Source organism: Polypterus senegalus, chromosome 15 (genome assembly GCF_016835505.1).
Source record: "Polypterus senegalus isolate Bchr_013 chromosome 15, ASM1683550v1, whole genome shotgun sequence".
Taxonomy (NCBI): Eukaryota; Metazoa; Chordata; class Cladistia; order Polypteriformes; family Polypteridae; genus Polypterus; species Polypterus senegalus.
Window position 1 is genome coordinate 32,721,662 of NC_053168.1, and position 14,776 is coordinate 32,736,437.

The window sequence follows — 14,776 nt, forward strand, 5'->3', positions numbered from 1 at the left end:
AGGAACCCAACAGACACACATTTTGACTTCATATTACTTTTGATAGCAGATTTGTATTTATTTAAATACAGCAGTTCAATTTCCCTTTATTTCCTCAAAGTGTAGAATGAATTTAGTGGATTTATAGATGTTCCTGGGCGGCATGGTGGCGCAGTGGTAGCGCTGCTGCCTCGCAGTTAGGAGACCTGGGTCCACCCTGCGTGGAGTTTGCATGTTCTCCTAGTGTCTCCTTGGGTTTCCTCCGTGCACTCTGGTTTCCTCCCACAGTCCAAAGACATGCCGGTTAGGTGGATTGGCGATTCTAAATTGGCCCTAGTGTGTGTTTGTGTGTGCCCTGCGGTGGGTTGGCACCCTGCCCGGAATTGGTTCCTGCCTTGTGCCCTGTGTTGGCTGGGATTGGCTCCAGCAGCCCCTCGTGACCCTGTGTTCGGATTCAGCGGGTTGGAAAACGGATGGATGGATAGATGTTATCATGAAGTCATAGATTAGAATGCTGAGAACAACTTAGAAATGATGAACTATTTTTTAGATGACTGATGTAGTACTAGATTGTTGTAACGTGTTAGCCATTATGGATGCAATAAGAAGTCAAGGAAAATTACACCTTTTATTGACTAACTAAAAAGATTACAATATGCAAGCTCAGGCTTCTTCTTCAGGCACCTTAAATTTTTCAAATTTCCAGAACATATCAGGACAACAAAAGCTAGATATAAACAACAGTAAACATTCCACAAGTTGTTTACACACTTAAGAACTTACACTTCCTTTTGGATTCTAAACACATATGTGACAATCACATGCATTTCTCCATATTTGACTTTCCTGCATTCTGTACCTCACACTTAGCACTCAGCTGATGGCACTGCTCTTCTTCTTTCTATTATGGTGTCAGATCTTGAGCCTGAAAAATTTGTGCGATACTAAGCAGATTTTGTTTGTGTTCTTTATCTTCCCCCTTATCACTTCATTTGTCGTTTACTCAAGCAGAGGTCAGTTTCCAAGCTTGCCGTAACTTCACATTTTTTGAATTACCAGTACGTATCAGGTCCTAAGCTTTTGATCAAGACCAAGATCAAGATTCTAGCTCCAGTAGTTAATGAGTAATCCCATAACAGATGGACAGCTTTTAGAAGTTTATATTATATAGAGTATGTATATGGAAAGATAAATAAATAAGACAATGTGTTACACAAGAGAACTTCATTTCAAAATTCATATCATATCAATATTACCAATATATACCACTGTCCATTCAAAGAAATGAAGTTCTCTCTGGAATTCACAATTTGTCATATTCTTAGAGAGATTTAGAATCCAGGAGCACAAGGATGAAATCTGACAGCACATCGCCCAATCGGCTAAATACAATGTGTGAGAGGGACTTTTTTTATTTTTTTTTTTTTTTAAAACTTTGACACCTTCTAACTGTCCTGTGCAATACGAAAGAACAGTCTACAGAATTTCTTAATCAAACTGGGTCAAAACAAAAATATTTAGTGAGCATTAATTTTTGAAATAATTATTAGATAAGGGTGTGATAGCACATACTGTAAAACAGACAGAAACGATAGGCAAAATTTCTTCTTGTTCTCCAAACAAGCCTACAGATTATTAAAAAAATTGCAATGCCTACGCATGAATCAGTCAACTAACTTGATTAAAAGTTGCCTTGATGCCTGTGGGAATTGTCCATAATATCACATGCTCTTTATGTTACTGTGGCAGTTAAAGTACCGTTGAAAAGGAAATGCATAAACATGCATATCAGTATTTAAAATCATGATTCAAATAATCCAGGGGTCCTCAATCACAGTCCTGGAGAGCCACAGTGGCTGCAGGTTTTTGCTCCAACCCAGTTGCTTAATAAAAAGCACTTATTGCTAAAGTAACACTTCTGCTTCACTTTAGTGATTTTGAGCCCTTATTTCTTAATTTTGTCTTAAACAGCTATTTTAATTACTCCTTATTATCAATAACATGCAAATGACAAGAGAGAGCAGCATTTCTCCATTTAGCTTATTTACATTTACACCTGTGTGTATTTATCTGCACTATTGGGTTTAATTAAATACTTGGAAGAAAAATGAAGAGAAAAAAGTGAAGGACTGAGAATTACTCGTCCATTTTAGCCTTCAAATCATTTGCATGATAGAAAGGGAAAGAAAATCTAGGATATGAGAATGACCTGACATAGCAGAGTTAATTTAATTTCATAGCTTGTTGGTGCTTTATTGGCAAGAATTGCTTTCTAATTAAGCAACCAGGTCAGAACAAAAACCTGCAGCCACTGCGGCTCTCCAGGACTGGGATTGAGGACCCCTGACATAATCCATACATACTAAGTAACATGGCATAGTTTTTGTTATGTAAAGTAGGTGACTTACTGAACCTTAGATTGCAGTTTGTCAGTATAATGCAGACCAGCATCACAGGTTCAATGAGCCACATGATATCCATTACCTAAAAATAGAATAAATGACACCAACTGGAGACACATAAGATAATTATTGTGAACAAGAGACAGACAGAAAACCATGAGGTATCTGCAAATGATCTGCTGTATATTGTAGGTTACTCCATACCCCTTAAGTATGCATAGCAGTTGACAGAATGGTATACTGATTAGTACAAAGTGATCTCACTTTTGAAAGGCAAACGCATTCTTAAACTACAGGTCAACTGGCAGAATTTCAAGCATATTTCATATTTAGTTAGGCACTATACATCTTTACATTATACAAACACATCAGATTTAGCTTCTTTAATTAAACTTCAGTTACCAACAAGTTCTCACTGAAACTACAGAAGAGTTTTGCATTGAATTCAGAAATATATCTACTTACATTACATTGCAACAACTTGTGTCTTGCAGCGAAAACTGAAAACTGCCAATAGTCAAATAACATGGTGCTTTCCTACTGGTAATTCTAATCAATACTGTAAGAAATGAAAAAAATAAAATAAAATACAACAGTTAGCCTGCTGCACATGTTAATTTTTTGCCAAACCTTGCACATTAACATTCTTCTATCTTGACTGTACCGTTTTAAAGTGAACATAAGTAAAAAAAGAAAAATAATAAAAAATATTGTTTAAAGAAACTAGCACCAACTCGTAAAGTGCAAGAAACGGTTCTAATTTAGACATCCTCTGGCTAAAATATGGTTATGCACGTTCCATTACTTTCTGTTGCTGAGTGACTCAGGCTGTTCAAACTGCAGAAAATCTGCATCCTGCCTTTAATTCATCCAACACCTTAACACCCGATCTTAGTTAAAACCATATCATGCCTCATGGAATTTAACTTCAGTTTTCTTTTTTTAAGAATTGAAAAAAAAAAAAAAATTAAAACACTAATAAAGCTTAAAGTTTTTATTTTGATATTAAAAAAGATAAAATTTAATTAAAGAAAACTTACAGATGTAATACATATAAATAAATCACAGAAGAAACATATAAATACAGATTACCAAGTTATAATGCACAGTTTTACTTGGTTCTTATAATTTCCTCAGTTGCCATTCTGATGATTTCATTGAAATCAAAATTAATATATTTTCTCCAGAATCTTCTGTCTTTTCCATAAGTCAATGCAGGATAACAAGGACTTCCTAAAGGAGAAAAATCGGTAAAACAGAGAAATGTTATACTAGACATTTGGGGCAAAACCCTTGTTTGCAAGGCAAGTAATACACGAAAAAAAATAATAAAGGTGGTAACAAAATGATGATTTCATTTTGAATCAAGACAGAAAAAAATAAGTCTTGATTCATTAGAATTTAAAAGTTGAAAATTCTGTTGAGAAAGTGAGATCAATCATTATACAGGAATGTGACCAGTGCGGTTCTTTTCTGTTAACCATGCTGAATAATCCTGGATACTTATCCACATGTGTAATTTTCTTCACAGACAGGATTCATATTATTTTCATATTATTGTGAGCAAAGCCTCCCTTTTAGGGAAATTTTGATATTTTATAATAGCATATGTGAAAATATTCAACACCATATTCATAATAAAGGCTAAATGACATGATTGATTTTAGAAGCACAAGAAAATTTTCCGTCAGCCTGTTTTCCAAAGATCCAATCCTCCTTTACTTCGTAGTCATCATACCATTAGAATAAATGTAAAATAATTTACTACAATGCAATAGTCAAGAACAGCCTGAAATAAGTATGTGCAGTTTGCCTTGAGTAACAACAATGTGTTTAATTACATGATGATGCTGCTTTAAAAATTGACTTTTTCCCATAGAGAAGGATTAACAGATGTTCTGGTGCATCGATTTTAAATATCCACATCTTAATAGCTTTCTTAGTATAAGATGATTCTGCTTCTAATTTTTCAATGAAAATGTGTTCACATTTTACTATTTCTCAAATGTCATGAATACAATTATGTTTAACAAGCAAAAAATAATGAATTTAGGCTTTTGACAGTTTTAAGTCTTGCAATTAAATCTCACCAATTCCATGAAATATTCTGGCTATTGCTCTTCCAGAAAACTTTTCTTCATTGTGAGTTGAAAGGAAACTTCTTATGTCTGCACGAATCTGATCCTCCCAGTCTTTTAACTGCAAAATAACAAACATCACAGTTTGATGAGCTAAGTATACTTGAATGCTTCAACTGCACATTCCTTCAACAATGCTCACCTTATATTTACTAAGTTCACAGTCCTCTTTATCCTCTTCATACTTTTTGCTTAGATCCAGTTCAGCCTTCTTGTCAAAGTAGTTCATTAGCAAGGCCTTCAGCTTTTGGCTCCTGTCATCATCCATCTTATCAGAACAAGAAGTAGAGCTACGGTAAGCAACACTAAAGGGGAAAAAAAAATAGGGAACCAAATTACAATAAAACTGGATTCATGGGTATAAGAAAAAAAAACACAGAAAAATCATATTTATACATATTGTAGTTGAAAGACAGGCATCCCAGCTGGGAAAGAGGATGGTTTCATACCCAGATGGGAGGTCAGAGAGGAATGGCAGAAGGACTAGCCAGCTGGACAAGAAAATTAATTTATACCATCTGGGGTAAAAAGTTATGGATGGACCAGTGATAGCTGGGAATCAGGAGCAGTTCCACGCTAGGTGGCAGTGGTCGTCGCATGGCACCCCAGTTGGGACATTCGCTGGGGGTTTTGAAGTCTGAAAGGGTAACCCTGATGGGGTTCCTGGCTGCCAACAGAGGGTGCTGTTGGTGGAAGACCTCCATACCTTTTTATGGCCCAGAAATGCTTCAAGGAAGATGTGGTGTGGAACCAGAAGCATTCCCAGGTTCGGCTTTAAAAGGAACCCACTACCTTACATCAAGGAGTCAGGAGGCAGTGGGCAACACTCAGCTGGTGGATGGCAGGAGGAAGAGTTGATTGTTTGTGTATTTAATAATAATAATGCTTTAAAGTTCTATAACGCTTTCTCACCCTCTTAAAGCACTCATTGGAACTGGTTTAGGAAAGGTATTTTGGATAAATAACTATAATTTATTTTATCTTAAAAGTGTGCAGGGCACTACTGTGTCTTGGATTTGAGACTCAGTGGTGCTCCTTTACTGGTTACAATATGTAATGGTAATTATGTATTTATTAAGTTTTTAATCAACCCTTCAAAAAATTAATACATTTTGCGTTGTCTACTGTTAAGAGTTTGGATTTCTCTTTTTATTACACTTTATAAAATCATGCATCATACTTAACTATATCAAGAAAATTCCCATCCACCTTATGACTTACACACTCTTTCCTGACTCTTTAATGGTAGCATTAGATATAGGACAGGACTTTGGTCTTCACCAAGCCATAGCAGGACATGCTCTCACACACACACACACACACACACACACACACACACACACACACACACACACACACACACACACAAATATATTTGGTATATGAGAGGTAATCAGGAGTACCCAATGAAAATCCCACCCAGACAAGGGGATGGGTAAACTCCTCACTGGCTGTGTACACGCTGCAATTCAAACCCTGGACTCTGAAGATGGACAGTGGCAGCAGTGTGCTACACAAATGCAGAATCAATTTTTTTAGATAAATTATCCCTCACAGTCTCTCTTTTTGTGACTACATAATTAATATTTAATCCACACATTGTCAAGGTTTTAACAATGACATTCTACTGCTATTGTTTTTCCTGCTGCATTTTCACAGATGCTGCAATGATGCTGCACGTCACTACCCATGTGCTACATTATACGTACCATTATAAGTCAGTGGTTTAAACCAGGACTACATTTTAAGTGGGGTGTTTACGTTGTGCAAATAAAGAAACTACCTCATGAGAAAATTCTATTCTTGAGCAATGCTAAGATTAATTTAGGTTCACCTAGAGCTTGTTTTTATGTGTGATGAGTTTTCTCTTGTCTTTGAATTAGTCTGACAATCTCAGACTTTAGCTTGTGACAGACCTCTGTCTGAGCCTGGGCTTTAGAAGTAGTCTCATGCGCTCTATAAAAATTCTCTGAAATAGTCTTATCAATTCGATTGTATCAGACCCAACACACATAGCGTCACAATAAAAAATAACAAATAAATTCTACATCATAATAAACTGCCAAATATAGATATGTCACAATTAATTAAATCGGTGGTATATAACATTCTAGACCGGTGCTTCCCAAACTCAGTCCTGGGGACCAACTGTGGCTGCAGGTTTTTGTTCCAACCGGATTCCTAATCAGTGACAACACCTGATCACACTGATCTCATTTAATTAGCTGGTATTTGTTTTCTCTTATTCTACATTCAGAAAAGCACAGCAGCATGACTTTTACATTTATAAGACATTTAGAAATATTTCTGCTTTTGCTATACATTTAAATGCTTAACTCTCTTTTGTTGATTGTATTATATTTTGCCCTTTCTCTGTGCAGTTTTCCTCCATCATTGTATCTTATTCATGACGATTAAAAACAAGCTGAGCAGACAGCCAGGCAAGTTGCAGTTGTTCTAAACCTTCATTTTATTTTCCTTCCAACCCAAAGCCTTCCTGTCTTGTTTAAATGAGTTTCCAATTTAACAGTTGCACGATTTAAAATAAAACCGATAAAACTGACTCTGAACATGTTTCTGGAGCAATACAACGTGGACCATTTTAAAGAATATATTGCTTGTAATTTACAATAAAGTTGAAAAAGTTATTGACAGAACTGTGAACACTAAACTTACCTAAAGAAGGCCTTAAAGCAAGCTTTTAGCTGATACAGCTGAGTCTTCTCTTGAGCCTGAATTCTCTGGTGTAAGAACTCACAAATGCTGTCCATTTCCTGGTGAGTTAGATCTCCATAAGAACGGAAGTGGAAGGACAAACTGGAGAACTCCACCAGGACACCACTCTTTCCTGTCCCTCTAAAGCCTGGGGGACCTGATGAAAACAGACATTGGTACAAGCAGTCAGACAACACAGAGGAATTGATTTCAAATCTCAACATGCCTAACACAAAGAGACGGGTAAGTGTAGACATAATGTGCACTTCACATTTGTTCATTAGCTATCAAATAAGGGAATTTTTTTGCATATGTTACAAAGTTGCTGTTCCTTTAAGAGTAGAAACTAACTTGTATGTATTTGTATTATTTCTAAAACCAAATACAAAAGATGTACTTATATATTTGGTTATTGTTATGATTTTCAGATACTTCTTACTCCTGATTTCTAATATTTTATCTTTAAGTTTATGGTCTTAGAACAGTGAACTTAAGCTGCATCTACATTGCAGATTTGAATTTCTTTCTGTGTGCTGAGACACTTTCTGTTTTAGTTTGCCTTAGGTTAACAGATGATCAAATATTTTGTTTGGGCTATAGTTTTAGCAACAGTATACTTACTAGAAAATGTAATTAAGAGAAAAACTGTCAATATGTCTGAAAGAAGCTTATAGACTTAAAATGCATTATAGCAGTCAAACACAATTAACTTTTGAATAATCTTAAATATAAAAGCACATTCAGATTTAAAAATACCTTGCAGCATCACCTGAACAACTGATATTTTAAATATCCACCCCTTCATCAATCCATCAAGCTCCTTATCCAAAACAGGATGACAAGGAAATCAGAGCCAATTCCATCAAGAGCCAGGCACAGAGCAGGAATAATACCTGAACAAGGTGCAGGCCAGTTGCAGGGTGAACACACCCCGGCCAATTTAGCATTGCCAGTTCACCTGACTGACATGTCTCTAAACTGTGGGAGGAAACTAAACCACCCAGAGGAAACCCATGTGGACATAGGAGGACATGCAAACTCCTTGTAGGGACCACCCCAGATTTGAACCCCTATCTCCTCCTTATGGGTCAGCAGTACTACCACTGCTCCACCGTTGTGTCCCAATAGTGAAATTCATTTGCAGAAGAAAGCACAGAATATACAGAAAGACAGCCTGAAACATTGGACATTCTCGTGCTCTGAGCTGTGTCATGGCCTCAGTGAGAAAAAAAAAAAAAAGGCTAAAACTGAAACTTTTATGCCTGCGCCTACTCCTGCTATGTCTCAACTTTGGGAGAGCAGAAGATACTAAGAGATGTTAAAACACAAGCTAAGGGTGTCATATTTACGTTTGCTGTTTGGAAGTGTTTTCTCAGCATGAGCATCTTCATTATAGTATCAGTTAAGTCAAATAAATGACTAAGTCTAGCCCTATATTAATACATCATTGGTCATTTTTTTTTTTTTAATAACTTTGGGGATGCTAGTATTTTTACAGAATGTGTGTTCAGTTATGGAAACCTGTCCATAATTTTAATAACAATATATCTATATATTTTATATATAACCATCTACACGTGGAAGTGTGTACGTCTGTTTGTCCGGCCCGGAAGTGCAAGGCTACAGCATGACGATCAAAGAAAGCGATTCTGTCGCCAAAGTGAAACCACCGAGAAAAGAGAAACTCACTTAGCAGTTAATACACAAGCAAGGTCAGCACACCGGCAAAACGAAACCTCTGAGGAGAGAGAAACTCACTTAGCTGCTGATAGACAATGGAGGCGAGTATGTGGGCAAAACGAAACCGCAGAAAAAAGACAACCTATAGCACTTTATAATTTATAAGTGTTATTAGATATTATAATAAATAATAGACTTACTTCATAACATTCCTTTCCATAGTAAAGTGAATGTACATCATTCAGAAACATTGATCTTTAGAATTAGACTTTGAAAAAGAAAAAAACACAAACAAAAAAGAAAATCACAGAAATATTTTTGCATAACATGTACCTTTAAATAGTATTTCTGTGAGCTTCCTTTACTGCAGTAGTTTCATTTCTGAATAACACATTTGAGTTTGGATGAGTGGGAATGGAATGTTGACATTGGCAAAATGTTTCAATTTCCAGATAAAAACAACAGCATTGCAAAAATCAATCTGCATTAACATCAAGCTTCTTATAAAAGGCAAGAAGAGATGCAGTTATGGGCGACATCCCTACTGTGGGTAGGCTATGATGTAAAGCCAAATGGGAACAGCCGAAACGTGATTGTAGGTTGGCGAATGCTACGAAATCACAATTTAGGGTGCTGCCTGTGAATTATGTGGTTACAAAATTTAAAGTGTCATCTTTGTATAGGCTTAAGCACAAAATATTAAAATCTGTATAAAATAAGAGTATTGTTAAAACTTGTGTAATTAACATTCAAATGAAAATATAAAGGTACAATGTCCAAAAAGGCATCACTGCACAGAAACAAAAATGTGAAATTTTAAATATATAGCTATAGGTTATAAGTTACAGCTATAAAGATATCACCACAAAAAATAAGATGAACTCAAAGCAGGGAAAAATAAAATATGTGATTTATCAAGGTCTTGGTCAGAGTCATGAGTCTTGGTCATGATAGTATATGAAGAATGACTGCAAGTTAAAACACACCGAGTTATTTGTAAAATATACAATATATATCTTGTATGTTATTGCAGTCATATGTAGACAAAATACAAAAACTACCACAGACTGCAAAACCTGCATTTGCTTCCTAATTTTGTGGATATGATGCATTCTTCAATTGACAGACAGACAGAAAGATATTGGCCTTTAACAGAACCTTAATACATAAATAATATTATTACAAACAACAAACCCCTCTCAGCTATACACAAGAATGACTAAAAAGGAAAAAAATAAATAAATATACAGTAGTGCATACTACAGATGTACATAATATTGGGCCATTCTTGATTTAAATAGGAATAAACTCAGTAATATGGAAGAGTTATTTCCATAGAAATACAGTATTGTTTCTGAGTGTACTCCACACAGTTAGAATAAGAGACTTGTATTTACTTCACTAGATATGAAAATAAATGAAATGCTCCTTTAGTGACATTATTTTATATGTCATCTTTCACAACAAACATAGCCATGTGGCTTTTTAAAGCAATGTGTGATCATTCGTGAGGAATGCAAATTCATTAATGTTTCACAAACATTAAAGCTTGTGGGGGTCTTCGTTTAAATTCTGGCCTTGTCAGTTCTTGCACTGAATGGTCTACCTGTGTGTAGTATGTGTGTTTCTCCGGGTATGCTGATTCACTCCCTTACAAAGATATGCATATATACTGGTTGTTGCTACTGTATATGCTTGTAGAACAGGCTTAGGTTCCTCTTGATCCTGTAGCAGAAAAAGAATGTTCAAAAAACTGGGAGTAGGGGTGGACATGTGGATATGCATGTTATTTTTTTAGCACTGTGAATCGTTTTCTGCACTCTTTTGTATCTAACAACAGTACAGCATCATCAAAACATTCCACCTTCATGAATAAACAGATATGCAATAGACTACAGCAGACTGTGAACATTAAACCATAAATAGCCAAGCAGCAAATTGTATTGTGAATAAGACTTGAGTAGGATTTCCTGCTAGTGTCAGACTTGTTTGCCATGACATGACATAGTGCTATGAGTTTCATCTTAAGTACAATTTGATTAGAGCATCTGCGGTGGGCTGGCGCCCTGCCCAGGGTTTGTTTCCTGCCTTGCGCCCTGTGTTGGCTGGGATTGGCTCCAGCAGACCCCCGTGACCTTGTAGTTAGGATATAGTGGGTTGGATAATGGATGGATGGATGATTAGAGCAGGATTTATACTAAAATTGATGTTCAGATATTGTTTATGTAGTTAGTTAATCATGTAAAACTAAATATGAATAATGAGAATGCTAGGTTAACTGTACAGCAACTACAATACAACACAGGAAATTGGATATTCTCTAGCCAATATAACTACACATACAGTACAGTGCATGATGCTTAAATGGACATTTCTATTAACACAGGGATTACCTGTACAGTATATACTTACTCTTGACTTGAGTGCCACTGTACTGCATGATGTGGAATTGAGACAACAGATGTGCTGTAATACTAATCATTTTCTATGTAAAACCAAAGCAATACTTTAAAAACAAATGTTTTTATTTTGTGGCAACAGTCACACCTATTTTCCCAAAATGATAAAGTATAACCCAGTCCTCGATCAGCACCTACTAAATTTAAATCCCTAACATTTTTTAAGAAGAGAAAAATTGAATGTAATTTCTGAGCCAGGTTCACTGTCCTACAAAAGATAACAAAACAGTTTAATACCCTTTTTTTTTTTTTTTTTTTTAAACACAGTATATTTATTCATTTTGATGTGCTTTAGGCTTAATTGTTTTCAAATACCTCTCTCAGTCTTCCACTGGAGTTGCCGGAGAGTTCTTTTGACTGGAATAAGCTCCCAGCCCATAGAGTCTGCCAGTTCCACCACATCGAATGTCACTGAACTCGAGTGGGAAAGGCTCTCGCCAGCCAGCCTCTTCCGAGCAAGTGCTACTGCAACTGGGGGACAACTGGAAAGCATGATTGAAACAAAACTATGACAAAAAGAATAACAACTTATTGGCATTTTAAAATCTTTTGAGGTTAAATAATGATTTAAGTTACCAAAATATTTTTCTACATTAGGGCAGTATAGTATTTTGCACTGCTGCTTCAAAGATCCATCATCCTAAATTTAAGTTTTGGTGGGGACATATTTTCTGCCCTTAAACTAGCTTTGGTACAATTCATCTTACTCATTTGAGGTGAAGAAAAACCACCATTTGGTGTACAAGATAACAGGTACTGTACACAGATAAACACTGATTAGATCTTGAGCCGGTCACACTGATAGTTAGCATGATTTACAGAGAATGTGTAGAGATCCAGATGTGCATATCAGTTAACATCATTGTCTCTTTACATTAATAATTTATGTAACTATTGATTACGACATTTTAAAAGCTCAAATTATTCATTGCATAGTTTTTTTAATGTAAATATTTTTGGTAGAACATTTTTTTCTTCCATCTTCAATCTAAATTTTAAAAGAATGATGATATTTGTGGTGTATACTCCATACTACCAAGTTCAGGCCTTTTCTTCGCTAAAAGTTTTGTTGATCATAAAAATGCATTAGAAAGTTGATTAAAATTACACTGTTAAAATCTATAGGTTAATCATATCAAAAGCAACAATTATTTCTTGAATAAGTTAACTTCATCAAAAACATTATAGTACCCATGTTATCCCAGCAATCCTGAATTGAATTAGCAGGTTAGAAAATGTGCGAATAGCTGGTTATAAATACATATATCCATTTTACACATGCATGTGAAAAATGGATATATGTATTGTAAAAGAAAAATTAAATATACTGTATATGTTATTACCTTTCACAAAATTGTGCCTTTGTGGTTACATTGCTTTTCTTGACCAGCAATAACTGCCAATTAGTTGTCAAATTTGGACTATTCATTCATCCATCCACTCACTTCCTGAAACTGTCTAATCCAACTCAGGGTCACATCCCAGCAGGATCAGGTGTACAACACCATCTGTCCTGAACCAGGCTGCTAGCCCTTCACAGGGCCTACTCACATGGCACGTCACCATTCTCACCCATATTGAGCCAGTTACAGTCACCAATTAACTGAACGCACAGGTCTCTAGGATGTGGGAAGAAAACTAGAGTACCCCATCATGACACATGGGATTTAAACCAAGTCTTCTGGAGCTGTGGGGCAGAAGCACTAACCACTATGCTACCAAATCATCAAATCAGGATTATTACTGCATACATTCGTTTTTACTGCATAGTAACATCTCAAACTTACATCTTGGCAATAGCTCGAAGCTGCTGGGGTCCACTGTAGCAAACCAAATGACAAGAGGAGAGTGTGGGGTGTAGCAACTCCACCCAGTGCTGAGGGTGCAATTCCAGATAGCAAAGCATAGTCTCTATACCTGGAAGAATAGGCATAGTAAAATACATGTTCATTTAATAGATACAAGAGCACCATATCTAAAATTTAAATGCACAACAACTCAACCTATAGAATTAGTTTTCAACACAGCACAGGTTAAGAAATAAATCATGCACAGATACATTTTCCTAGAAAGTCACATTTTGCTATTAAATATTACTATGTAAGATAAATTTCTAATTGTGACCTCGGCTGAATTGATACTTTATTGGGGGTGAGGACTGTAAACATATGGAAAACAAGCTGGTAGTAGATGTTATGCCAATTAAAATTGCATGCAAAAAAACAAAAAGAAGCAAATGGGAGAACTGATTTCTTAAAATGCTACACAGTGTTTCAAACAGTTCACAGAATCATCAAGTAACCTGTGCTGACCTGTGTTGGCTTATGAAAGACTCTACAGTATTTACTCAAGCATTTTTTCTTCTGTATGAATACATGAATAGAGAGAGGCCAATGTAAATGACAAGATGTATATTTTGTGGAATTAGAGTCCCCATTCTGCTCAAGTTTAAGGTCAGTGGAGTGTTGTACATGCTGTAATATCAGCCACTACTTTGTAGAACAGCAGATTAGATAGGAATTTCACCTTTTGGTTCCAAGTGTATGATAGAATCAAACATGCAGTATGAGTGATTTAAAAGGGTATTCTCTTCATTTGTTATGCACTGGATATTTGGTACCTGTAATGTCATTATTCATTTAACATATTTTATTTGAGCTTACCTTTATAATTGCATATTAATATATACATGTTTTATTCTATGTATGATTTTTTGCATGTAAGACCTGTTTGTTATTGTATCACTGTCAGTGTTCTGAAGAGAGAAAACATGAAACTAAGAATCTCATTGTACTATGTACACATGACAGCAAACTTGTACTTGGATTTGTGTGTCATCAGGACCAACCTCTGTGCCACCATACCAACCCACCAATTACATACATATTATATTTGAAATTTCAAAGTAGATAATAATTAAACTAACCTTCTTCTGTTATGTCAAGAGCTTCCACGGTTTCTTGGATAGGAACTGCACGTTCATGAGTGTGACAGACTCTGATGACATTTTGTGTTTCACTGCAATTTTGTTCTTCCTCCTGATGTTGGTGAACACTGGAAGGTGACTGTCCATTAGAAGGATCAGGAAGACTAAGCATCTCCTCATCTTCAACTTCCCCAAACTAAAATGATTGAAGATTCAAAAACAATATCTTCATATTTAAAGCTTTCTCCATACTGTTTAAAAGGTGCTCTTAAATTATTATTTATCTTTTAAGATACCTGTATGGTTGAATCTACTAATAACTGAAATCAGAAAACCTTAAACCTTAAAAAATATTCAAAATTTCCTCCCAAAAAAAACAAATATCCAAGATCTTTCTTCAGCACAAAAAAATGAAAATTAATAAAAAATCAATAAAAATTAAAATGAACACAGACCCGTTTTTGAAATGTTCTTGCA

General features: G+C 35.6%; 1 protein-coding gene across 2 annotated transcripts in view; it reads right to left on the reverse strand.

The window, feature by feature from the left end:
- Positions 1-2,625: 2,625 nt before the first annotated feature.
- recql4 (RecQ helicase-like 4) overlaps positions 2,626-14,776 on the reverse strand; it is a 58,596-nt gene continuing 46,445 nt past the window's right edge. The window contains exons 19-26 of one of the 2 annotated variants that reach the window (XM_039737341.1): positions 14,300-14,495; positions 13,161-13,290; positions 11,689-11,855; positions 7,196-7,391; positions 4,662-4,824; positions 4,472-4,580; positions 3,497-3,614; positions 2,626-2,940 (exon numbers count right to left, since the gene is read on the reverse strand). In XM_039737341.1, the coding sequence (XP_039593275.1) occupies positions 2,931-2,940; positions 3,497-3,614; positions 4,472-4,580; positions 4,662-4,824; positions 7,196-7,391; positions 11,689-11,855; positions 13,161-13,290; positions 14,300-14,495 (1,089 nt within the window). In that variant the 3' untranslated portion in view covers positions 2,626-2,930. Of the gene's footprint in view, positions 2,941-3,473; positions 3,615-4,471; positions 4,581-4,661; positions 4,825-7,195; positions 7,392-11,688; positions 11,856-13,160; positions 13,291-14,299; positions 14,496-14,776 lie in introns of both variants that reach the window. The other variant, XM_039737343.1, reaches the window with a different exon arrangement.